This window comes from Budorcas taxicolor, chromosome 3 (genome assembly GCF_023091745.1).
Source record: "Budorcas taxicolor isolate Tak-1 chromosome 3, Takin1.1, whole genome shotgun sequence".
Classification (NCBI taxonomy): domain Eukaryota; kingdom Metazoa; phylum Chordata; class Mammalia; order Artiodactyla; family Bovidae; genus Budorcas; species Budorcas taxicolor.
In genome coordinates, this window is record NC_068912.1 from 52,146,718 (window position 1) to 52,174,609 (window position 27,892).

Genomic DNA, 27,892 nt, shown 5'->3' on the forward strand with positions numbered 1-27,892 from the left:
CCTTGATTCATCTTCTTGGTTCCTGCTAGAGAGTGACTTTGGTCTTCTCTAAACCGAGTACTAGAGATGATTCTAGAAGCTATTTTATCCTTGATATCCCTTCATAAGATAGGATTTAATTTTCTAGTGCTAAATCCTTACCTTCCTCAAAGAATTGCTTCAGTAGGGTACAAGATGGAATCTGCCTAAGGGATAGGACAGCATCATATGCATTCAATTTAAAAGAGCATTTTGCTCATGGTGCATCAGGATCCTAAGCCATTCACGTTTTGGGTATCCCCTGAAAGGTCCAGTGGCGAGGACTCAGCACTTCCTTGGTCGGGGAACTAAGATCCTATAAGCCCTAGCACAATGAAAAAAATTTAAAAAATAAACCATTTATGTCTATTTTGTAGTCATCTCTCTTGCCTTATAAAAGTTTTGTACACACTCTCCAAATAAATTTTTATGCTCATCCTTTTGAATTCTTTTACATACCTTGATAGTTTTTTAAAGTACTCAAAACAGAGATCCGGAAAATTCTATTCTTTTAGTTCATTTTCTTCTATTGAGGAAAAAAAATTAGGTCAGTTTAAGCACAAACTATTTTGCAGTTACTTTGTTCAGAACTTCACTTTTATAATTTTCTCACCCAACTTGAAACTGCATTTCAAAGATCATGGCTTTTCACTTCAGATCTCTAAAATGTCACTATTTACTATATACTTGCCTTAGCACTGACCTTTGTGGTTACTTTGCTGAAACTCTTGCTGTAATTTGACACAGTATTAACTACTTCTGATTACTTACCTAGTTAGTACATGGGTGATAATACCCACCTTTCAAGAAAGGAAGATAGTTCAAACACACAATTTGACAAAATTAGGAAACGGCAACATCAGTTCTAAGAATATAGGAAAAAAATCTGAACTGACAACTGACATTTCTTCCTGGTGTTAGATAGTGTTCTTTAAAGACCACAGACAGCACGCACAGTTGTAGGCGGAAACAATCCATCTGCAGACACTGGCAGACAGCATTACCCGCCAAATTTGGCCACAGTTTCTTAAGATAAATAACTTTTCGGTGACGCGAAGGGCTGAAATTACATAAACAGCAGAAATTACTAAAACCTAAGCCTACGAGTTTTGTGGGTTTCAAGATTTCATGCAATCAATATTCTGACATCTGTAACACCATTTTGTTGCTAAAATGCTGATGCCAGAAACAGATTAACAACATTACTTGATGACTTTTGTTCTGATTTTGAAATAAACTAAGTTTAATTCTTTGGAATAACCATTCTTGAGCCACATTTTCATTTAGGTCATTAAGACAACCATAAGCATCTCCTTATAAGGAAAAGTTTCATTAAAAATGCTGGAGAGCTGCAGCCTGTTTCGAAAACCAATACTTGTAGCTTGTTACATTAATAGTTCTAGATGTCTATGGCTTATTAGATGAAAATACCCATAACAGCTTTATCTCAAGAGTCTGAGCAATAAGAATTTTAAAAAGCTGACAATGAAAAATAGCTGAATATTCTGGGAACTTACAAAATAATAGGAAATGGCATTAACTAGTTATCTTCTCAGTCTTTCCCTAGAAATGACTATTCTGTCTAATATCTTTTAGGGAGATGTCTGAGTTTATAAAATAGTCTTCAGAAGGCTGAAAAACCTGAATAATATGAGAAGCTCTTTGCTAATCTTTATCCACAAAACAGCCAAAATTGAGGCAACATTATCTAGTTGGATTGAAATTCCCTGAGAACTAATTTGTAACACTGCATATCGTTCAGAAGACTAGTTCCCTTTTCCTTCCCTTGCATGACAACTAAATTCTATTCTTAAAAGTCGAATGTTTCAACTTTTCTATTCAAAAGACATTAATGGAAAGTTGAAACAATAACCCTGAATATTAAACTTTCTAGAGAATGTCTCCTTACTTGCATTTTTAGTAAATTTTTCTTCCTGTTAATTTTCTGAGAACATGTTGATTGTGAACCACATTTCTATAAAAAATAATCTATCTTTCATAAATTACTTGAGTCAGGTCTACATCTGCTAATCTATTACCTATTATTTCTTTGAGAGAGAACTCATTAATGCCAGAAGGAAAATGTACCTAGTGGTCAATACTATTTTTTAAAAAAATGCATTTTTCAAATGAGTAGTTTCTGACACTGACATAAAAAATACGAGGATGACTTTATTAAACATACAAATTCAAGAACATTCTTTTTTTTTTTTAAGAGAAAAAACTATAGCATTACAAGACAGCAGATCAATAACCGTGGTATACAAGTATAATACTTGCCAAATGGAATATGGATTATGGCAAACTAACTTCAATGCTCAAAACAACAAAATGAATGTTAAATCCCCCTAAGTTGTATTATACTCTGTGACTACCAAGTGGGAAACTTCTCAGCAGACCTACACCCCTAGACTCAATTCCCTTAGTAAATCTGACATGCTGTCATTGATATATATATATGTAATTTTGTATGTCACAATACATAAACCTCTATCTTAGTTCTTTTTCTACTTTGCCTACTTCATTTAGCACTCTTTCCAATGCACCGAAGACTCTAGGAAGCGTCTTCCTCTGACCAGGACCGACTTACTCAAAATAGGATAGAGAGATCTGAATGGCTCTAGGCAGAGGAGGAATCTCCAATAACATTGTCAATTCTGTGTTCACTCTCCTTTTAGCAGCTACCTAATTATATCTACGACAGAATGCAAAAACCATATATATTCAGAGAAAAAGAAAAGCATTTTGAACTTTGAATCTTTACCTTGGTCCCACAGCTTCCCTTTATCAACACATTATTTTAACTTCCCAACTATGAACACAGGCGGTATTTAACAAAGTACCCAGAAGCCTTGGAAAGCACCATAAAATTTCCAAGGAGAATGTGTTTTAGATGTGGGTAGAGAAGGCAGAAAAATCAAGAGAGAAACCATTACGAAAAACATGGCAATTCACACAAAAAAAGTATTAAAAAATGAATAAATAAAACTCAATTTTAAGTAACATCCCAATATTTTCTCATTGTTTTAGTGTTCATAAAAGGTATAATCCATGCCTCTAAAAAAGGAAATTATCTTCTCTACCTCCAGAATAATTAGAGGACCAGCATCGGGTTGAGTTTTCCAGAAATACATATGGCTCAAAAAAACAGAAAACTTGAAGGTTTTTGACTCACTGAAGTCTTTAATCCCTGTCACAACCCTCAATTTCAAGACTCATACCTTGAAGCCCTATGTACCAGGCTAAAACTGTTCCTGTTTCTGCAGATGGCAGTGACAAACAATTAGGTAAATGAAAGATCTGATTCTTCCTGGGTAGATCTAAAAAGATAATTTCGTCAGTCCAAGAACTATCCTAGGGAACTTAAGTCATCTTAATCTGTATTTTAGAATCTCCTAGGAGAGCAAATATTAAATAAATTATTCACCCTGACCTGGTCTCTAATCAAGAATTTATGGCTATTACAAGTAACTCTTTTTCACTTTACCTCACAATACATAATAATAAACATTAAAGAATAATCATAAACTCATATCTTTAAAAAATGGATGCAACAAAGCTTCCGCTGCTGTTATTCTTGAAGCTGGATTCAGATCTAGCAGTTTATCAAGCAGGTCATAGGCTTCATCAGGCACCTCATCCCAGCCTTCTAGACTGGTAGCAGACGCCTCAAAATTGCCCCCACGGCCACTGCTGCCACCTTCATATGATGAACTCCCTGAGGGCTGCGCTTGAGGTGTCTGTAGGCAGTGAACAATTTTATGGTTTTCTGTCTTCTCTGAAAAAGCTGGGTCATGAGAACTGCACTCCTGTGTATCACTTGTTAATTTAGGAGTGTGAGAATTTATACCTCTAAGCTTCTCACAAAGTTTTCTCAAGTCTTGTGCTGGAACTTCTTTGCTACACAATATTGACTTGCCTAAAAGAGAAAAAATATACATATATCATATTATTTGAATATATCAGAAGTCTCTCCCATGAGAAACATGCAAGTCCAACTGTTTGCTCTGTGCATATATTTACACTGAATGGGAGATACAGCACCATGTGCTGTATTTTAGTTGTGTTTTACATCACGCAGTTGAAGGTCAACTCATAAAGTGGGAGATGGTAAGCAGAAAACAGTGCCTTAATAAGTAACATAAAGGACTCTCCTGACTCCGCCAAAATCTTCAGCTTCATCGTATTCTGTAATCTTTAATCAGCTGCAGTTCCCATTCCCTCTTCCCCTTCCAAGCTTCTACATGCTTCTGACTACGTTTCCTGTCTTTGATGAGGATGCCCTGCACCCCCTCCACCCCTATGCCCAGAATACTCCCACTTACATCACCACTCAGTTCAAGCATTATTACCTCTATGAGGCCTGACACTCTCAGAGTTGATCATTCTAAGCCTCTGTTGTATCCTGTGACAACTTCTATTATTCCTTTAGCAGTTCTGGATTGTAACCTGTATTGTAATATCTGTCTGTCTCACCTATTAGACTATGAATTCTTTGAAGATAGAAGCTATCATTTTCTCAACCAACTGAAAAACATACTCATGCAAGAACACAATTTCTGATGTAACAATCTTGCTTTCCTTTATGGTTCCATCTCTCAAGTATGTATGCCGTACTTCATTCTATTACTCTCAGATAAAATTTTCTTGTAACACTGGGTTTGTCGAAAGGTTCTTTTGGGTTTTGGGAAAAACTCCGAATGAACTTTTCGCCTAACCCAATAGTTTCCAATAAGGTACAAGGTTGTAGACTGACTCTGCTGCAGGACCACAAGCGCCACTGACTTTTCCTGGTAGATTAGACTGCGCCACTCAGATGGATAATCATTTTTGCAGTGGTTCTTACTCAGAAATAGCTCTTGGTCAAAATTACTTGTTTTCTCAAACTAACAAATGTCAACCCTTTCTATGTATAACATTTTTCTGAATCATATTTTCCAAGAAAAGGTGGGATGAGACCAGTATATGTATTTCCTGAAGTTCCTCTGATAATTTTGATATGCAACTTTGATTAAGGCACACTGACTCTGGGGCTGGGCAAGAGGCAGCCCTGTTACTTTTGAGGTGGGTTGACTGAAATTTTGTCCCAAAGGAGTGTCCCATAGTTTGTAGTCACTAACACCAGAGAACTTTACAAACAAAGGACATGTTTATTTGTAAAGAGAATTTTGTAATAATTTATTAAGTGATCTGCAGGAGATTAGCAAAGGTATGTGTTTCATTCTATAATATAAAACAGCTTACCAAAAGTTTTAGCAGCCTGGATAGTTTCCCTGGATCCACGAATTGTCATAATTTGAGCCAAAGCAGTTAAATCATCACTTGCTTTATAAAATGGATATCTTCCACTAAGCAAAGAAAGGAATATGACGCCTGCAGACCACATGTCAATTGCTGTAACAGAAAACACACTTAAAAAAAAAAATCCCCAATCTATGATACTTCTACATCAGTAGCTCTCAATCTTTACTGTGCATTTAAACCCTCTTAAGAACCTTAGAAGAATTCTGATGCCCTGCCCCAATCTCCACAGAGGTTCTGATTTAACTGTGCTGGAGCAGGGCTTAGGCATCAGTTTTTTAAGTTCCTCAGGTGCTTTTACGTAATTTCAAAGTTGAGCATCCCTGGTCTAACATCCTTAATGCAAAATACAGTATTTCCTTTCTTGAGCAACATAAGAGTTGGTTAAGTTTAAAAGGACAGTTTATCACTAAGTGAATGCACATTTTATAACATCAAAATACATCCAAAGTAGCTACATAGGAAAGAAAAACTGAATGCACCCCGTGAGTTACACAGCATAGTACTGAGAGTGTTTCATGTTAGTGAAAAGTATTAAACATTAGAAGTTCATCTTCAGCCAGATGCTAACCCTAACTTTTATTGTGGAAACTTTAATCTCTGTAGTTCTTGCAGTTATGACTAAGACCAGCTCAGCCTCATGTGAAGAAACTCATTAAAAAATTCATATTTAGGGATCTCTTCTCTCCTAATGATTGAACTCCCAGTATCACCAGCCCCATGACCACTGCATCATCTGACTTTCTTGGTTTCCTCTGAACCTCTGCCTTCTCGTTCAATGTTTTCTCCAAGCCGTAAGGGCTGAGTTTCCCGAGTTCCAACTTCTATCCTGTATACTCTCCCTGACTGGCCCTTCATCTACTTCACAGCTTCAATTATTAATACCTTTTACGCAGTCCAGACCTCCCTGAACTTCATTTACTTTTTTCTCTGTTGGACATCGCTGTGTGGATTTCTACAAACATCTCAAATCAATGATGACCCCAGTCATCTTTATCTTTCCCTGTACACGTTACTTCTTTATTCTCCCCTTCCCTTGGTTACTGGTACCCATTCGAATCTCCCAAGCTAGAAATCTGATCAACATCCTGGATGTCTTTTCCCCACCAGCTCGTACCCAAGTCCCACATCCAATTATCCATCAAGCTTGGCCGCCTTTCCAATTCTTCACTTTCTGTTCATTCCTATTATTAATGCCTTGTTCAGGTTTTCACCACCTCTCATCTGGACCTGCACACACCTCCTCTCTGCATACCTGCCAGAATTAACCCATCTAGAATACAATTATTACCATCTTTTTCCCTAGAATAACTTTCCAAAACCTACAGGATATAATCTAAACCATGTAACAACTGTGATCCAAACTTGTCTACCTCTCTCCAGGTTGGTTTCTCACCACTCCTTGACTTTCACCATACATTCTAGCAACACTAAACTTTTATTGATTCCTGTATGACCATGCTGTTTCTTGAGTTTCTCTGCCCACGAAATCCCCAATTCCAATTCATTCTCTTTTCAGACATTCTCTCTTCCATGAACCTCCTTCCATAATCCCTTCAGGTAAGAAGAGTTCAGTTCAGAGGCTCAGTCGTGTCTGACTGTCTGCGACCCCATGAACTGCAGCATGCCAGGCCTCCCTGTCCATCACCAACTCCCTGAGTTCACTCAAACTAACATCCATCAAGTCGGTGATGCCATCCAGCCATCTCATCCTCTGTCGTCCCCTTCTCCTCCTGCCCTCAATCCCTCCCAGCATCAGAGTCTTTTCCAATGAGTCAACTCTTCTCGTGAGGTGGCCAAAGTACTGGAGTTTCAGCTTTAGCATCATTCCTTACAAAGAACACCCAGGACTGATCTCCCTAAAGGACTGGTTGGATCTCCTTGCAGTCCAAGGGACTCTCAAGAGTCTTCTCCAACACCACAGTTCAAAAGCATCAATTCTTTGGCGCTCAGCTTTTTTCATTAAGTATCCCTAAATACTCTGTATAAAGTTTTATAACCATACTTAACAGTTACTTTATAATTATTTGCGAGTGTGTCCTGACTAGAGTGGAAGCAGATAGTTTTATTCATTTTTTTAGGTCATTAGCAAGCACAGAATAAACCCACAATCAATGAATACATTTCTGTAAAGTCCATAATATAAGTGAATATAACAGGATTCATCTATTCAATAAGATGTTTTCTGGGTTCCTGCTCCAGGACAACTCTTTCAGGTTACAGACTTTTTTCTTTTTCAACATAGTTTTGGAGGTCCTAGCTACAGCAATCAGAGAAGAAAAAGAAATAAAAGGAATCCAGATCAGAAAAGAAGAAGTAAAGCTCTCACTGTCTGCAGATGATATGATGCTGTACATATAAAACCCTAAACATAGTATCAGAAAATTACTAGAGCTAATCAGTAAATTTAGCAAAGTTACAGGATACAAAATCAATACACAGAAATCACTTGCATTTTTATATACCAACAATGAAAAATCAGAGAGAGAAATTAAGGAATCAATCCCACTCACCACTGCAACAAAAAGAATTAAATATCTAGGACTAAACTTACCTAAGGAGACAAAAGAACTGTACAAAGGAAATTATAAGACACCAATGAAAGAAATCAAAGTTGACATAAACAGATGGAGAGATATTCCATGATTCTAGGTAAGAAGAATCAACATTGTGAAAATGACTATACTACCAAATGCAATCTACAGATGTAATGCATTTGATAGGGATCAAATTACCAATGGCATTTTTCACAGAACTAGAACAAATAATTTCAAAATTCACATGGAAACATAAAAGACCCTGAATAGCCAAAGCAGTCTTGAGAAAGAATGCAGTTGGAGGAATCAACCTTCCTGACTTCCGATTATACCACAAAGCGAAGTCATCAAGACAGTATGGTACTGGCACAAAAACAGAAATATAGACCAATGGAACAAGATAGAAAGCCCAGAAATAAACCCATGCACCTATGGGTACCTTATTTTTGACAAAGGAGGCAAGAATATACAATGGGTCAAAGACAGCCTCTTCAATAAATGGTGATGGGAAAACTGGACAGCTACATGTAAAAGAATGAAATTAGAACACTTCCTAACACCATACACAAAGATAAACTCAATGGATTAAAGACCTAAATGTAAGACCAGAAACTATAAAACTCTCAGAGGAAAACATAGGCAGAACACTCAATGACATAAATCGAAGCAAGATCCTCTATGACCCACCTCCTAGAGTAATGGAAATAAAAACAAAAGTAAACAAGTGGGACCTGATTAAACTGAAAAGCTTTTGCACAGCAAAGGAAACTATAAGCAAGGTGAAAAGACAACCCTTAGAATGGGAGAAAATAATAGCAAGTGAAACAACTGACAAAGGATTAATTTCCAAAATATACAGGCAGCTCATACAACTCAATAACAGAAAAACAAACAACCCAATCAAAATGTGGGGAAAAGACCTAAACAGATATTTCTCCAAACACCTACAGATGGCTAACAAACACATGAAAAGATGCTCAACATCACTCATTATTAGAGAAATGCAAATCAAAACTAGAATGAGATATCACCTCACACTGGTCAGAATGGCCATCGTCAAAAAGTCTACAAACAATAAATGCTGGAGAGGGTGTGAAGAAAAGGGAATGCTCTTGCACTACTGGTGGGAATGTAAATTGATACAGCCACTATGGAAGATAGTATGCAGATTCCTTAAAAAACTAGGACTAAAACCACCATATGACCCAGCAATCCCAGTCCTAGGCATAGACCCTGAGGAAACCAAAATTGAAAAAGATACACGTATCCCATTGTTCAATGCAGCACTATTTACAATAGCTAGAACACAGAAGCAACCTAAATGTCCATCGACAGATGAATAAAGAAGTTGTGGTACGTATACAGAATGGAATATTACTCAGCCATAGAAAGGCACACATTTGAGTCAGTTCTAAAGAGGTGAATGAACCTAGAACCTATTATACAGAGTGAAGTAAGTGAGAAAGAGAAAGATACAGTATTCTAATGAATATATACAGAATCTAGAAAAATGGTACTGAAGAGTTTATTTACATGGCAACAAAGGATAAACAGACATAGAAAATAGACTTATGGACATGGGGAGAGAGGAGAAGGAGGGGGTGAGATGAATGGCAAGAGTAACATGGAAACTTACATTACCATATGTAAAATAGATAGCCAAGAGGAATTTGCTGTATGGCTCAGAAAACTCAAACGGGGGCTCTGTATCAACCTAGAGGGGTGGAATGGGGAGGGAGATGGGAGGGAGGTTCAAAAGGGAGGGGATATATGTATACCTATGGCTGACTCATGTTGAGTTTTGACAGAAAACAACAAAATTCTGTAAAGCAATTATCCTTTGATAAAAAATAAATTAATTTAAAAAATCTATTTAACACTATTATACTGTTTTCACAATAACAAAAAAAATTTTTAATCTAACACACAATCATGTGTGTCACACAAGAATTTTGAGGTATTAGACAAACATATAAAGTTACAAGTCTTAAGTTAGCAAAGACTACTAAATACAACTTTTCCCCCCACAAAGGTAATGTTAAATTATTTCTAAATCATCTCATAAATAGATAAGCAAAATGCAATCTATTGGGGGAAAAAAAAAGCCAACACTAGATTTCATTAATAATACTATCTCAAAAAGGGAATGTCACACTGCTGCTGCTGCTGCTAAGTCGCTTCAGTCGTGTCCGGCTCTATGTGACCCCAGAGACGGCAGCCCACCAGGCTCCCCCGTCCCTGGGATTCTCCAGGCAAGAGCACTGGAGTGGGTTGCCATTTCCTTCTCCAATGAGTGAAAGTGAAAAGTGAAAGTGAAGTCGCTCAGTTGTGTCCGACTCTTAGTGACCTCATGGACTGCAGCCTACCAGACTCTTCCATCCATGGGATTTTCCAGGCGAGAGTACTGGAGTGGGGTGCCATTGCCTTCTCCGGTCACTCTGCTAGAACCACTTATATAATTTAGTTAAAAGCAGAAGAGCTCAAATTTAGTCATAAGTAGACAAAAATCATAAGATGAAATTCATGGCAACCAATTTAACTGGATTTTGTATTTCTGGTGTAACATACCTGTAGTTTGATTGGGGCACTTCGTCAAGACCTCTGGTGCTCTGAATCCTGGTGTACCTGCCCTGGGTGCAACCTGTTGCCGCCTTATGATGATGAAATAAGTTTAATTATTTAAGACCAAAAATATAACACTCATCAGTTTAGTTCACAGTAAACTCTACTTTGCCATCTATATAAATAAATGTTATTATAAAGCAAATGATAACCCAGTGGGATGAAAATCCTGGATTTTGCTTCTATAGGCCTCTCCCCACACACCAGCTCCTAGGCCTTATTTCAGAAGGGGTTCAAGGTACTTTCACACATAAAAAGAGGTAGTGTAGGATAAGAGTCATAATGGAAAAACAGAGTAAAACAGGAACTCTGGGATATAAAAAATTTCTGTTTGGCGTGATTAATTACAGAGATACTTGTTCACTTATACACTTGAGTTAATCAGGAAAGGCTCATGAAAGCTTATGAAAGTCCTGAACAGAAAAAAGGAATTCATGTTAGGCCAAAGAGTTGGGAGGTGGGAGTGAGAGAAGAGCTCTAGTATTTGGTTCAGGTTACTCTACACAGGCAGGAATAAAGAAAAGATGATAAGCTTAAATCACCAAAGTAAAGCATGCAATTTTGAAGTTTCAAAAGAGCTATCCCTACCACTACAAAACCATCTCATGTGAAAGCAAATGTGCTTCCCAAAGAGCACATGTGTCTAAAGGGACAAGCACGAGAACAGCTGTCACCTACTCTTCAAGGTGCTTATCTGTATCAGTGCCTGTGCTGTTCACAGGACCGCCTTTTTCCTTTTCACTCACTTATATCAACTGTCCATCAAAATCAATGTAATTTCTCATCTTCTATGGCACCATACTGGTGGTTTTACAGCACCATCAAAACACATTACCTTGAAAGGCAAATACTGCAAACTTTATCTGTTGCGTAACAGTCACAGGTCAGGCTAGCTGGGCAAGAACTGGCAGTTTTCCTCATCACACCACTATTCATAACTTTTGTAGAAATAGTCTTCTTTTTTGTTCCTAATTTTCTAGACAGTAAATCCACAGTCTTTGACTGCTTCATAAGCTGTAAAAGAAAAGTCATAGTCTCTATTTTCATGACATTTAACACGATGCTAGTATATGCTAGTAACAGTAAAAGCAATAGGGGAAGTATAACTTTCAAAACTGCTGAACAGGCTGTTGGAATGTAAACAAACACTTGCCTATCAAAACATTTAAGGCCTTTTTAGGTTTCTGTGTTGAGTAAACATAAAAATTTACTAACAGGTCCTAGTTTGGTGAATATTTGAATTGCACTTTATTAGAACTTTCCCTGAAATGTTACAAAAGTATAAAACAGTTACGTTCTAGTGTCTAACTCCATTTCAGAACTGTAAACTGCACAATTACATCAGCTAAAATCAGTTTTAATTTGTTGCTCATGCTATTTAGCTGCTACAGGATACCTTAAGTCCATTTAAAACCATTTAACATTGATGAAAATTCTATAAACTTTACAAACATCTTTACACCATCAACTGTATCAGAAATGTGCTAGTTGTTGGGAGCTTACAACTCCAGCCAATGAGAGATAAGGCCATTCAGACACGGTCTAAATGTTCCCTTAGAGAAAGAGCAACAATAGGCAGCTAATCAAAAATGATGAAAAATTCCACTAGAAAAGTTCATACCTGGAGAAAATGAAAGCACTGACTAGATAGATGCTCAAAGCAGTAACACCTTCTGCTAAAGAAAAAAACCTTAGTAACTTACTGATAATAAAACCTAATCTAGCCATTCCCTAAATTCTCTCCAGTGTGACACTGACTGATGATTGCACTATTAAGCTACATTACTTACTTTCACTGCAGGGCTCTCATGTGAAATGGAGCTGTGTATATTGAAATTTCTTTCTCCAAAAACAGAGCGCTGGACAGAAAGGCCTACAGATCCCTCCTACAATACCAACAAAAACAAGGAAAAGAAGGATTATATCTGTAACACTTTCTGCCAGCTGTACTCTGCCATAGTTTTGAGAGAGTTAAGTGACATAAAACAAAAGCAGCTGCATCCAAGTCATCCTCAGGCACCAAAACACTTCTGTGAAAGGAGAAAACAGTCTAGACAGAGTTCTTAACTGCCATACAGTGTTATCACAGTCCACAAATACACATAACTGAAAAATTATAAAACCACCTGCATGGATGTTACATGTTGCTGTGCAGCTAAAATGGAGATAGACACTTTGGAATTTTTTTCCTCTATAACTAATGTTTTTCTTTTAAAAAGGATAATATAAACTTTACACATGCAGGGGTAAATTTATTATTTTCCATTTTTGTTATATAATACAATTGTAGTGACAAAGACACTATAAATCTACCAAACAAAATTTTTAGTTTTCAAATCATAAAGCAATCCATTACAAATCTCAGTGAAATCTAACAAACTGAATATATAACAAGTATAAACAACATATATATATGTATTTTTTAGTTGCAAGTATCATCCTAGAATTAGAACTCCCTCTGTTGGACAGAGTACATTTCTAAAACTGTACTGGTACTTAAGAAATCAAAGAGGTAGAACCTTTCCATCTTTTCCGTGTTTAGTCTGAATTTGTGCATTTGTGTAGGGCCTTTTAACAGAAGTTTTTAGGGTAGACTGCTGATCCAGCTCTTTAGGTGCTGCTGGGCCACTCAATGAAATCTTGTTGCCGGTGATTACATAGGATTTATTTTGTGAACAGCTTTCCTGGTGAGCTTCAGACTGGACAAATTTGAGAAGCTCTATTTTAGTATCATGGGTTCCTTGGGCCAAACCAAAGTCTACCAAGGCATACCTATGAAACAAAAATAAGCATTTTTATTTCTCTGTAACATTGAAAGCTTAGTAACATCATAATATGCTCAAACCACATTCACACAGAAACTATAAATCTTCTGGTGATAAATTAAGGATTTAAAATATTCCTGAAGAAAGAAAAGTTAAGTTTTACAGACAAGGTAAAACTTGTCTTAGACAATTTAATGGCTAACTACTGAAAATTAAGGAAAGATGTCTCCCACACAGAGAAAGCATCTTTTCTCCCCTTCTTCCAATGGCTTGTGCAGACAAGGAAAGCAGATGTAAACATGATCCTTTGTTCTCTGATGGTGGCAGAGATGGCATCATAGCAGATAATTTTTAATTAAACAAGTTTAAAATCAAAATAAATTAAAAATCATGGTCTAAATTTACAAGTCAGGAGTACAGAAGCCCAAGAAAAGAGGTTATGGTTCTATTTTCCTTACTATACTCAATATGATCCATTGTATAAACAGCAGTTGTTAAGTTGTCAGCTTACAATGCCTCTATGTATACCATCACCAGAAAAAAATAAAAAACACAAAACTTTTAGTGTTGAAATAGGAAATTGGCTATGATGTGGGCCAATCCCCTCATTTACTAAAATGAAGCCCAGAAAAATGTATAAGGTTTAAAAAAACTAGACCCTTTCTAAATCTCTTAGCTATTTCCACCGAGCCATGGCACATCTAATGCTGTACACTGTCTTACTAACACACTTTTATCTTCTCCTTGAGGGTATTTTCCTTCCCGAACCACAGTGAAAATCTAAAACAGAAAAATCTGTGCATGGTTGTTGTGGTATGTTTTAAGTCAAAGAGATGGACCCCATAGCACAAATTCATTCAAGTACAAATATTTTCTGGTAACTTTCCATACTTACTTTTTCAAGTGCCTATTATATAAAAAATTGCTGGGCTTAACATCACGGTGAACAATACCAAACTGATGAATGCGTTTCAAAGCTTTGAACAGATTAAACATATATTCCCGTACTTCTTGAAAAGAAAGAGAATTCAAAATGTCCTAAAATAAAGTTATGAATAAGGTTATAAGATTGTTTTCAATGAAATATTTAGCCGATAAAAATTCAAGAAATATTAAAACCTACCAAAAAGGACTCATGCTCCAGATATGGCATAGCAATAACCACATGATCATTTTTCCTAAAGCAGTATTTAACTCCCATGACATTGTCTTGCCCCCTAGTGGAAAAATGCACAATGAACTTTGGAGGAAAGGTCAAATGAACTGAAACTTTATGAAGTTTTTCAAAAAAATGCAATTTTAGCAATACATAAATAACACCAGGAAACTAACTTAAAGCCATCACCATATAAGATAGTCTACTCACTTAACTGAAGTTTTTTTTTTTAAACAAAAACAGCACCAGTTATGAGGTTATAATTCAAAAACAAAGGTAATTATAGCTTTAAATGGGGAAGTGACAGAATGAGAAGGAAAAGATGACTAATAAAAATGAATTAACAAGACTTAGAGATAGGATGATAACAGTAATAAATAAATCAATTAAAAATAGCTAATAATTATTGAACATTCACTACATGCCAAGCTCTGATCTAATCGATCAATCATAGTGATCAACAATTCAAATAACCTTCACAACAACCCTATAAGGATGGTACTATTATTCCCCCCCTCCCCTTTTTTTAACAGATAAGGACACTGAGGACCAGAGAGGCTACAGAATTTCCCCAAGGTAACTAAACTAGCAGGTCATGAAGCCAGGATTTGAATTCAGGCAGTGTGCTCCAGACCTAGACTTAACCACCACACTACTTCATAGAAAAATGAGAAAAACAAGGTAAACCAATTTCCATGGTTTTGAGTCTGAGTAAAACAACACAGATACTAACAAAGTATGTAGAGAAAACAGGGGGGGAAAAAGCATTAAAACTAAAACCTCATCAATTTGACAAAGATATCTAGATACAAGACTACATCTTAAGTGAGAAGTCAAGTGTAAGTCAGTGACTGTATTACAGATAAGTGATACCTAAAGTTGTGAAATTATGAGAGAAAACTGAGCCTTGGAAAAATCTCAAGTTGGAGGGCAAGATAAGGAAGAAGGGGCAAAAAGCCCAGACAGGAATGTCCACAAGTAAGTTTTGAAGGAAGGGGTGATCAGTAAAGAGGTCAACGAAAATAAGGACTGAGGAAAGGCTTTCATTCTGGCAAAGGGGAATTTACTGCAAAGTGGAATTAACTAATTTTCAGAAAGTAATTTAAGTGGAAAAGAAGAGGCCAAACAGGATTTACGGAGGAAAAACAGAATACAATAGAATCAGAACGTAAAGACAGTTTTTCTGAAGTAACTGTCAAATAAAAAAATAAGAACCAGTATGGGAGCTAGAAAGGAAACAGGATCAGGTAGACTTCTTTAGCATGTACACTGCTGAAGAACTAGGAAAGAGAAACTTGCAGAAGGAGTTGTTTACAGTATAGAAAAAGGAGTAATCTTATTCAGGGTACTAGAAGGTAGGTGCCTTACAGTAGCCACTTTATTCTCCTGTCTTCTATAATAAACAGACAGCATGTTCATTCATTCAACAGATACTTAGTATGCCCTGTTAATCAACAGACACTATGTTAGACATTTAAGGATGTGATGGTGAATAAAATTAACATGATTTCTGCCCTCATGAACTTTACTATCTAGTGGACAATATGGATAATAAACATGGTAACAAATAATGACAAAATATAAGGATTTGAAAAGAGAGCAAACGGTCCTGATAATGAAAAAAAAAAAAGATCTCATTTAAATCAAAGATCACTTTAAAGTGATACTGTTGTTGCTCAGGGCAGAAACATAAGGAGTCACCATGCAAAGACTGGCAGGGGTCTTCCTGGTTAGGGAAGCAGTATAGGGAGCGGCCCTGAAGTGAGAAAGCTCCTGACTCAAATTTGAGGAGCTAGAGAAACTAGGGCACAGTGAAGAAAGTAGAAAGACTGACATGAGATAAAGTTGGATATTTTTCAAAGAACATTGAGAAAACATTGAACAATTAGTGGAACTAACAGTATCCAATCTGAATTATATACATACATATTTTTATATTTTAAGGATCAGTCTGGCTGTACTTTGACTATGGGTTTAAGAGAGGAAGAGAAGAAGCAGGCTATGTAGTAATGGAGGCTTGGACTAAGACAGCAGTTGAGAAGGTAAACAGATATGGATGAGATTTTAGATATATTTGGGAGGCAAAACTGCCAGGACATGATGATGGATGTGGACTAGGAGAGATATGGAGAAACTGAGTGTGATGATTTCTGGCTTCGGTATCTAGGTAGACTATGGTGCCATCTGCTGAGATGGATAGATGAAAACAGATTGTGGCAACAGGTAATTCTGGGGGCCAATGAAGGTGGATTAAAATTTACTTTCTGGTGTACTAGGTTTGAGATGTTTATTAGGTACCCAAATGGAAATGTCAAATAGGCAGGTGGATATACATATATATAGATATATAAATCTCAGTTATATATATATATATAAATTTTTATATATAAACATGAGTTTATATACAAATACGAGTTCTGAGGTTATATACACTTGTGGGAATCACTACTATGTATTTAAACCCATGTGGGATACATGACACCACTTAAGAAAGCCTAGAGAAAGAAAGCCCAGGATCAAGTACGGAAGAACTCCAACATTTAGGGGTCAGGCAGAAGAGGAAGAACTGACAAAGATACCGAAAATGAAGGCCAAAGAAAGCAGGGAGAAATTGAGGAATAAATAGCAGCAGAGAAGTCTAAAGACAACGGTTCAAATCAATTACGCTACACACTGCCAGGGGTTCATGTGAACAGAAAAAGGAACTGGCGAAATGAAGTCAGGGCTGACTCTAAAGGATATTAATAGTTTCAGTTTAGCACAGAGAGTAGCCTCACTCATGCGTGTCTGTGTGTGTATGTGTGTGTCTGCGTAGTTAAAAGGGAGGTATGGAAGTGAAAACAGGTTTGTGCAGGTTAATTTTTGAGGAGTCTAGCTGTGAAGGGGAGCAAAGAAATGATGGAGTAGCTGCAGGCAGGGAGGATAAGAGATACTGTTGACAGGAATGACCTAGTAGAGACACACCAATGACAAAGACATGCTAGAAGATTCTGTTGTTCAAAATAAAAAAAGAGATGAAGCTGCTAATATCTAGGGAGATGTGAAATATGAGTTCCCCACATTTTAGACCATGGAAGACAAGGTCTATGATTTGGTAGGAAGATTAGAAGAAGTCCTAAGAGAACAGAAGTCAAGCTGAACCTCAAGGGAAATCCACCCTAAAAATTAATATAAACTTCACTAGCCATTCCAAGATTAGAGGAAAAGGGCCAGCAAACTGTAAACACCCGACTGAAGAATATGTTTAATTCACAGACAATCTCATCATCCCTATGAGCTATCTATTAATATCTAAAAATCTTAAAAATCATATATAGCAGTTGCCTACCCAGCCACTGTTAAGCACTGAAGTTCAGCTGCAATTCTTATGGGATGACTTGTTGGAATTAAGTGTTTTAGAGCAATTTTCTCTTCAGGTCCAACTTGTAACTGTGCTGTGGCCAAATAAACAGAGCTGAAAGTGCCTGTAAAACAATTTATTAGAATCTTTTAATATTTGGCTTTTAAAAATGTTTATGAGATAATGCTAAAATAATTCTTAAAAACTGCTTGGAAACTAAAATTATCATAATTTATCATTAATATTCTAATGATACTGAACAAAAAAAGCAAATACATTTGTATTAATAAATGGAACTTATTTTTAATTTTTAATACATTCTTAACTGGTGTCACTTCTTTAGGTGATATATTAGTTAAGTAAAGTTATACAGTAAATCTGTTTGATTGGATCAGCATAAAATATTGGTATTTCTATGGTATGACCCATTCCAATAAGTATCTATCTTTCTACAATATTGCCATTTGAAATTACTATCTTTAGACTCGGATTCAGGTCTGTTAGAAGTAAAAATTATAATAATCTAAGAAGAGGAAAACCTACAACATTTTTCATTTTAAAAAGTTTTTTAAACTTTAAAATTTACCATGAAACTAAACAGAGAAAAAATAAAAGACTGGGTGGTCAATTAAATTTGAGAAACACTGAGTTAAAATAAATTGATAGATTTCTCATTACAAAATTTTCTAGACCTTTAATGTATTGAAGTACATCATAAATAACCAAAAAGGCACTATACATGCTATAATTTTCAAACTTATTAGCCTCAGATCACACTCCAACCCTCTGCCTCCCCAAGAATAGTTAGCTATTTGTTAGGAGGACACCAGAGGGCTTCCCTGGTGGCTCAGTGGTAAAGAACCCTGCCAATGAAGGAGACACGGGTTCAATCTGCGGGTTGGGAAGATCCCCTGGAGAAGGAAATGACAATCCACTCCAGTACTCTTGCCTGGGAAATCCCACAGAGGAGCCTGGCGGGCTACAGTCCATGAGGTCCCAAAGAATTAGCAACTAAACTGTAACACCAAAGAGGATATGCACGAGTTTTTCAGAACAGTTTTTAAATACTAAGTCAGTGCTGGAAAAAAGGTAAGAAAATTGACTTAAGTGTCAAAAACAGGTAAGAAAAAAGATGTAAAGATTTGATTCTTATATCCCAAATCATCTCATCTTCTAATTTCTCTGCACTCACTGACTCAGCCTTTTCTCATCTGACACTTACCTGTGAAAAGCAAACAATGAAGAAATGGAAGTTGTTTTTTTTTCTTTTTACTAAGTTTTTATTTTCTATCTCTCAATACAGTCACCAAAAATCTATTATCTTTTACCTTCTCATTCCCTTCACATCTGTCTGCTAAATCTGGCCTTCATTCAGTCAGTATGATTGTGTCTCTGAATGGTATTTATGTAAACACTGACCATCCTATAAATATTGTACCAGTTTATTTATCAACTTACCATCTTAGGTTTCATATATGTTTAATTCTACCTAACTGCAATGGAAAAAGAGAAAAAAAGATTTGGCTTTCCCTGATCAAATGCCCCCACTTAAATCTTAAACTTTTTATTTTTTATAGATAATTATCACCAATAGTTATTTATACATTGATATCAATACTTTTAATAATATAAAATTATAAAGTTTTGAATAGGACTGTTCATTTTACTGTAAGTATTTATTTATTCTTCCTTTATTTCCAAGGAAAAAAGAAAAGTTATGCCAATTAGTAATATAACCATAGTCTTCATATTTTAAAAGGGGTATTTTTCCAATAAGAAATAATAATGAAAATCCAAGATCATACAAAGGAAAACAGGAGGGGAAAAGAGCTTATAAAGATAATAAAGTATATACCCAAATTACCTTCTCCAATTTTGTCCTTAATCTTAAACAGATTACCAAGCTGCGGTACAGCTTCATAAAGCTTCTCAATATCTTTTTTAACACCTGTCAAGGCAAAAAAGAATTCAGTTACAATTAATGAGTATATTTTATATTTTCTTAGGTTAAAATGTCTCAAATAATTTCTAAAACATAAATACTACGTTATATTACATTAATTACAAACAAAAATAACTAAAATAAACCTTAAAATTATAAGACTAAAAACCCATCAAATTGCTCTAACTCACAAACCTCTTGAAGGAACAGACAAAACTGAAAAGTAACTGAATCACTCATACCCAATTGCTGCTGCTCTAAAATTACATTCTGACAGACATACTGTCACTGTATAGAGTACAACACAATGAACAAGCTAAGTTTAAAAAATAACTAAACAATCTGAGCTGCGATCACTAGATGGCATGACAAGGACACAACGCAATTTTCTTGGAAACTATTTCCTTCCTCCAAAGATGCAAAATCTTACAGGCTTGGAAAAATTTTACATATTCAATATTCACAGTATACCCTAGAAAGAAGCTCTACTTAAAAAGTATCAGGAATGTTAAAAAATATTCTTTAAAAATTGTCCCAATTACCAGTAGTATCCTACATCCTGAAAGCAGATAAATCATTACTTTTAAATAAATATAAGATCTTTGCAAAAGCCTGCATGATTAAAATACAGAAAGGAAATAATTCAAAATGTGATAAATTACTGGATACAAAGGAGATTTACATACTTAAGAGTCCTCAGATTTTATTACAATATCTAGGCCAAGCATTAGCTATTTTTAAGTTATAACAACACTCTGCATCTGCAACAGTTTAAGATATTTTCAAAGCACATACACATGTATTATCTTTTCAGATACAGCATTTTTTCAGATCTATATAACAGCACTGTGATATTGGGAGAACAGACATAATGATCCTGGTCTTTCAGGTAAGGAAACCATATTCAGGGAAGTTAAGTCACTTGCCCAGTTTCACAGAGGTATTGCTGACAAGTCTATTGATCCACTCATTTAACACTGTGTTTTAAAAAGTACCCAGCAATTGGTGTATTAAAATACATATGAACAAAGTTGGTGAAGCTCCTGTTCTCTAGGAGCTTAGTTTAGTGGAAAAGACAGAGGTTAAAAGCTCACTTTTAACACAAGATTTTAATTGTAATATTAGAAGAGTTGCAGAGTCTGATATGACTGAGCTACTGAGCACACACATACTCATACATATTACTAGGTAGAAGGGGAGGGGAATGAACATCTCTGAAGGTGCCTAGAAGCTTCAGGTGACAGTTAACCTGTGTTTTGAAGCACTTACCAAGTAGAGAACTGTACAAGAAGGCATTTTAGGAAGGAACTACTATGTATGCAAAGACAAGCAAAAGGAAAAAGGCAAGGATTACTGTGGAGGGAGGGGAGAGTAGGAGAGAAGACAAAAATTGAATGTGGTTGATAAAATTCAAAAGGAAAGACAGGATGCAAATAAGAGCCGTGTAAAGTTATTAAGCAGGAAGATGACAAGTGGAAGATAAATCTGAGGGGAAGAATACTAAGAGGTGAAAATTAAATGAGGCCAAGAAGACTTAATCCAAAAGTCTTTCTACTCTATCACTCCATCTAAGTAACAGAAAGAACTTACTTATTTAAATTACCCTCACAAAGAGTCAGACACAACTTGTAGACTAAACAACTAAAACACCTTCCCATCTACTGTGCAGGTGAACTGGAAAAGCTTCATGGATTTCAATATTACAAGAGGTAATATAACAGTAATTATGTGAACCAGTTTTAGAGATGAGAGGTCTAAATCAAAATTCTGGCTCCAGCTGGTTATGACCTTTCTAAAGCAAACAGCTTATATCTGTAAGCCTTAGTTTCTCCATCTGCAGAAAATGGGGTAATAATAGTACCCATGCTGCTGAAATACTATGAGGATTAAAATACAATATACAAAACACAAGCGCAGCTTTTAACACAATGTCTGACACTGGTAAATATTAAATAAATTATACTGGTGATTCTTGTGGTGGTGGTTATGATTAGTAACATATTTCTTTAGGGCCTTTGCGCTTTCTGTTCCCCTTGCTTGAAATCCTCTTCCCTTTTAACTTTACATTGGCTAGATCAATCCTCAGTTTCCTCTGACATCCTACTTAAATTAGCACTCCTCCCATTATCCACTTTACCCTGTTAATTGTCTTTTGGAGTTCTTATCTGCTACAAAATTATGTTGTTTATTTGTTTGCTGTCTGCCTCCTCCCACTAGAATATAAGCTCCATCAGTAGAGGCTCCCTGTCTGTATAATTCACAAAGCACTCAGCTCTTAGAACGCTGTCTGGCACATTCGTTGAATGAATGAGTTTTTACTATCATTATGGTCACTCAGACAGCTGCAGGAAAAAAAAAAAAAAGCAAAAGTTTATAAGTTACAACAGAGTGAAGCCAAAGACAACAGAAATCCCTTCACTATTAGCTACCACACTCCTTCACTCTGGAAACCAAAACCAAGGCCTGGGGGGAAAGCTGGCTTTCTAGCAGTCACAGTTGCCACAGTCAATTATAATCACGTCTAATGAGTGTCAAGTCCAACCAACTTCAAGTTCCAGTGTCACAGAAAAGGCATCATGAAAGGGCACTAAAATATGTTCAATTTGCTATAACATTTCTTTGATTGTAAGACACAATTTTAACAACTCTCAAATTGGGATGCAACTTACAACTGTGGTTGGTCAGCATCAAAACTCACAGAATAGGTGTCAATAACCTGGAGAAAATTTTAAAAATCAGAGGAACATTCACATTTAAACCTTAAGAGCCAAATGACTGTAGGGAGAATTGTAGAGGTGATGAAGTACAAATCAAACATAGGCTAGCTTCACATAACTGAGCTCTTAAGAACCCATTAACAATGGCTTTTTTTTTTTTAATGAATTTTTCAAAGAAATTCTGCATCGCTAATATATAAGAACAATACTAGGACGGAAAAAATAGGGTATTAATGACTCTGAATACAAACAGTGATTCAGAAGAGATAGATCCAAAATGTTTATTGTCCTTTTCATGTATGTACTAGAGATATATAATTATTTGTCTAGTTACAGCTAAAAGAACTCTTCCAGTAGGTATATAAAAAAAATTCTAGCGATAAGGAAAAGCCTTGTGTCACAGTATAACTGGCAGCATTTCTGAGCAGTACATAAAATAATGGTCTATCTTAACAATCAACAGTATTTAGGCATGATGAAATATTTTAACAACCTTTTGTGGTCTTTTTATTACTAAATGTATTAAAGTGCTTGTGTGTATGCTTTGTTGTATGTACATGATTAATAACACCCATAGCTTTGCAGTAGGATGATAGTTTCATATGGCTATTTAAGTAATCAAAATTAAATAAATTTAAATTAAAAATTAACTTCCTCAGTCACACTAGCCACATACGACAACATACAAACATCTCTGTTATTGCAGAAAGTTCTAATGGACAGTGCTGATATAGACACTGCAATCTAAAGAGTCTGGAGTCAACTCCTATCATTAAACCACATTAGTGCTCAGGTTTTTAACCTGCAAAACAAAGGAGCTGAATTAGATGAACTTCACCTTCCAACTACAACATTCTATGGCTTTCCTATGAGTTCCATGTTCAGAACCTCCCTTTGCATAAATGTGAGCTGGCAGTTAGTAGTAGAGACGCTGGTTAGCTGCTAGAAATAACTAGAAAGAAAACATAACTAGTAAGAAAATATTGTAATGCACAAGCCATGTGAATGACTATGCAAGCTCAATGTGTTTCCATACCACCAGCACTTACTATGCAGTTACCCATCTGTACAAAATTCAAATTATGATTATATGAAGGTTTCCTGCTTACAGAACAACTTTGATGTTTCTGAATGGAAAAACTTCCTGATAATCAAAACGAATGAAAAATCCCCAGTGTGGAAAAACCCCCAGATTCTGAAGTGGGAGATGAGAGTTGATCTTGGAAGACAGTATTCATGTCAAAAGCTACAAAATACTACCAAAGGCAGAGACCAGTGAATATCAGAGACCAATGAAAATACACTTTGAGGATTGGGGAAAGACCCTGAAAAGTCCACAAACTAAAATATTATTTAAACTGTTAAATATTATTTAAATGAAGATCTAGGCTTCTGTTTTGAAATTTTAAGTGAATATTTTCCTGTTTTGTAATAGATCTATATTGGTCAAAGCAACAGCCTCCTTAACTATACTCCCTGCTTTCACCCTCGAGGACCTATAATCTATTTGTAACACAGCAGCCAGAGTGACCATAAGTCACCATATCACTATTTTGCCCAAACCCACTAATAGTTTCACATCTTGCTCCACATAAAAGCCAAAGAACTACCTCCTTTCCCTCCTCTTTGACTTCACTCTCATCACTCACCTCCTTGCAGTCACATGACCTTAGCTATTTCTAAATGAGAGCACGCTCCCAGCTTAGGGCCTTCACACTTGCTGATTGCTCTGCCTGGAATGCTCCTCCCCAGATATATGCATAGCTCCCTCCTTCACCACCTTCAAGTCCTAGTTCAAATGTTACCATACTAGAGCTTCCCTGGTAGCTCAGAGGTAAAGAATCTGCCTACCAATGCAGAAGACAGGGCTTCAGTCTGGAAGACCCCACAAGCCATGGAGCAACTAAGCCTGTGCACCACAGCTGTGTTCTAGAGCCTGGGAGCAGCAACTACTGAAGCCCAAGCGACCTAGGGCCTGTGCTCTGCAACAAGTGAAGCCATCGCAAAGGGAAGCTGGCACCTTGCAGTGAAGAGCAGCCCTGGCTCACTGCAACTAGAGAGAAGCCTGCGCAGCAAGGAAGACCCAGCACAGCCAAAAACAAATAAATAAGCAACTTTATTTGTTAAAAAATGTTACCACACTGACCTTCTCTGACCAGTTTACTAAAATCACAGTCTCCTCCCCAATACCATCTCCCCTCCCCTGCTACATTTTTTTTCACTGCACTAATCACTTTTGAATATAGTATTTATCTATTTTCTGTCTCTATCCACTAGATTGAGGGCATTGATTTTTTTTTGTCTGTTTTATGAACTGATTTATTACTAGCACCTAGCAAGGTGTTATGTTAAATGTAACAGAGGTTTAAGAAATATCTATCATATAAATGAAATGCTTTCAATTACTATGGAGTAACACTGATACTCCAGGAATATGTCTTGCTTATTCTGGGGCTTCATGTACTGCCTAAAATTATGCTTCCTGTAACTTGTTTTATATATAATTAAATGTAAATTAAGATCACATAATTTAGGGAGATCACCCAAACTAGACACTCTTGACAGTGAAAGGGGGCACTAATAATTACACTGTGATAATAGGCATAAACTGAAACTGTTTCAGGCAAACCAGGATGTTACCTATAACCCACTTTAGAAGTGTGGGCTAAGAGCTATTCACAAAACACACCAAAAGCAAGCCTTCCAATACAGTTCAACAGTATAGAGAAGACATTAGGAGCACACAGAGTTTCTTCTTTCACTGAAAAGATCTTCATCACTTACTAAACTTGGCATATGGTAGACACTCAAAAAAATAAAAAATAAAAAGCTTGCTGAAAATATGAAAGAATAAACTTTTGATAGTTTAAATAATATCTGTTTATAGATATCATTTATAAATATATCTACTGTTTATAAGTAATATCTATTATAGAATAAACTATGCCAGGAACCTCATTCATTGCAGCATTTTTTCTAACAGGAAAAATGGCAAACAATCTAAAGGTTCAGTAAGAAAAGGCAATTGAATAAATTATAGCATACCATGCAATGGAACATTAGGCAGTCTAAGCTACAGAATATTTAATTACACTAAGAAATGTTCAAGATACATATTGCTAAGTTAAAAATGGAGATTAGAAATAAATTGGCTGTGATTCCAATTTTCTTTTTTAAATGTATCTCTGTATGCACAGGAAAACTAAGGAAAGGTAACAAAATGTCAACAGTGGCAACATCTGGACAGTGGCATATTCTCTTTCTATATTTTCTTCTCTAAGCATGTACAATAATCAGAAAAAAAGTTACTATATAAAGAGCTGACCAATATTCCAAAACAAAGGGTCATACTATGTACCCATTATACTAAGATTTTTATTTTATATCCCTGCATTAAAACATGCCTTCAAATATTTTCAAGTACCTACTATGTGCTGAACAGATTAAGGCTCTGGGAATACAAAGATATACAGAAATCCCACCATTCAAAAGTTGTTCTATCAAGGGAAATCATACTAGATCATGAAACAGTTATGTGCCTGGACTTCATCAGCTTTATTCCTTATTCAAGTCATGTTTTTGATATAATGTTAGCTTTTTATTAAGGGTCAAATAAAAAATAACCATATGAATACAATTTCAGCATGCTTTATAAATTATAAAAAGTACTGTTTATAATGTTCAATGTTCTGTGACATAAAAGCTACAAAACTTTGGAAATCTGGAATAAAATCCACCTTACCCTTTATTTCCTAGCAGATTTTCAGAAGAGTATTAGAATAATAGCTTTTACCTGAACATTTACTAGAGCCAAGTCAGATTCATTTATTCATATACCCTGCCTAATGCACAATGTACATCGGGAGCTATACAAGATACTGCCTTCAAGGAGCTTATAGTATTACTGAAGAGGCAAGATACACAGAATAATAATACAAGAATAATAATATAATGACTGTTACTGTATGTATCTAATGACATAGGGAAAGCTGAACCTCGAAAAACAGGTAACTGCAAAAAAAAAGGAGGGGAAGAGGTAGAGTATCCATGAAACTGGATGAAAGTGGCATTTTAAGATTATTCTAGTGGCAGTGTACAAACTGAACTGGAAGATGAAAAAGGAAGTGAAAGGTGGCAGCTTAAGTAAGAAACTTCACTGTAATTCAGGAACAAAGTGTAAGGGAATGAAAGTGGGAATGGGAAGATAAAATTGGGGGACTGGATGAGGGCAGCAAATACAAAGCATAAGCCAAAAATAACTTTTAAGTGTAAAGTTTTAAGTGTAGAAACTTTAACTGGAATAATAGTGGCTTTCATCAAATAGGGACATCAAAGGGTACTTTCATCAAATAGGGTACTTTAACATCAAAGATGAGTTAAGCTTTAGTCAGAAAGCAGAAGCATGGGATGTCATATTTTTCCAGGGTTCAAGTTAAAGTCTATTTTGTAGTGTTTGTGTGTATATAGGTATATCTCATGGACAAAAAGTCAAAATTAATATTTTTGAAAAAAGCACTAAATATGCTTAAGACAAAGATGGAACAAGAAGATTTAGCTACATTTTAGAGGGAAAAAATCAACAGTTAATTGGAACTCCTATTTAATCAATATTTACTGAATGTCTACTGTGTTGCAGACACAGTGCTACAGCAGGAATAAAGGTGCACATTATAGTGTACAAGATCAGGCACTGTTTGATACTCTCATTTCAAGGTCTGGGTGAGAGTCAAACATTTCATGATGTACACTGAGATACAATCCTTTATTACTGCTACAGACACTTCATTTACTTTTGTCAGTGAATTCTACCTTTGAATACTTAAGTGAAAGTCCCTCCAATGTCCATTTCTAAATTCAAGCTTAATGCAATATGGTGAGTAGAAATAAGAACACAGGTCTAGAAGAGAAATTCTAGTTTGGCTATCAACAAACTGTGATCTTAGACAAGTACTAATATTTAGATTTTAGCAGCTTCACCTGTAAAACGACATGGCTGGACTACAATCCTTTTAAAATGCAATCCAATCCTAAATCTAGATCTTATGTTTTACCGATTCGTAAAATACTCCTATATAAACATACAACTCACTTTAAGATTCAGTGTTTTGGTTGTTTTTTAATAACGGAAATTAGAGAATTGTTGCTTACATGTCTTTGGAAATAAACACATACCTGGTGGTTTCAAATTCTGCTCTTGTTTTTTTAATGAGCCATCCGCCTGAAACTGGCCACCAAGGGGAGAAAAAGTCATTGGCTCATCCATCCGAATCCCCAAAGCAGGCTCCATCACAAAGCAAGTGGGGTGCAAAATGCCAGCTACAGGGTCATGTCCATAAGGGGACCAAAGCAGCTGTGAAAATCAGAATACTGGAGAAGATGAGAAGTTTAAATCATTTAGTGAACTAAGCACGAAAAATGCTACTGTCCCCAAAGCAAACACTTAAAAACGCACCTTTGTTCAAATCCCCAAAGGAAAGAAAACCGTGAACCATTT

The 27,892-nt window shown here is 36.0% G+C and overlaps 1 protein-coding gene across 1 annotated transcript; it reads right to left on the minus strand.

Annotated features, from left to right (window-relative positions):
- Positions 1-3,539: 3,539 nt before the first annotated feature.
- On the minus strand, positions 3,540-27,685 carry CDC7 (cell division cycle 7). The gene is made up of 11 exons (XM_052637776.1): positions 27,571-27,685; positions 19,604-19,687; positions 17,728-17,863; positions 14,367-14,460; positions 14,139-14,281; positions 12,998-13,250; positions 12,269-12,364; positions 11,314-11,492; positions 10,425-10,507; positions 5,263-5,412; positions 3,540-3,937 (listed from the first exon to the last, which is right to left on the minus strand). The coding sequence occupies exons 1-11, from the start codon at positions 27,683-27,685 to the stop codon at positions 3,540-3,542; spliced, it is 1,731 nt and encodes a 576-aa protein (XP_052493736.1).
- Between the last annotated feature and the right edge of the window lie 207 nt (positions 27,686-27,892).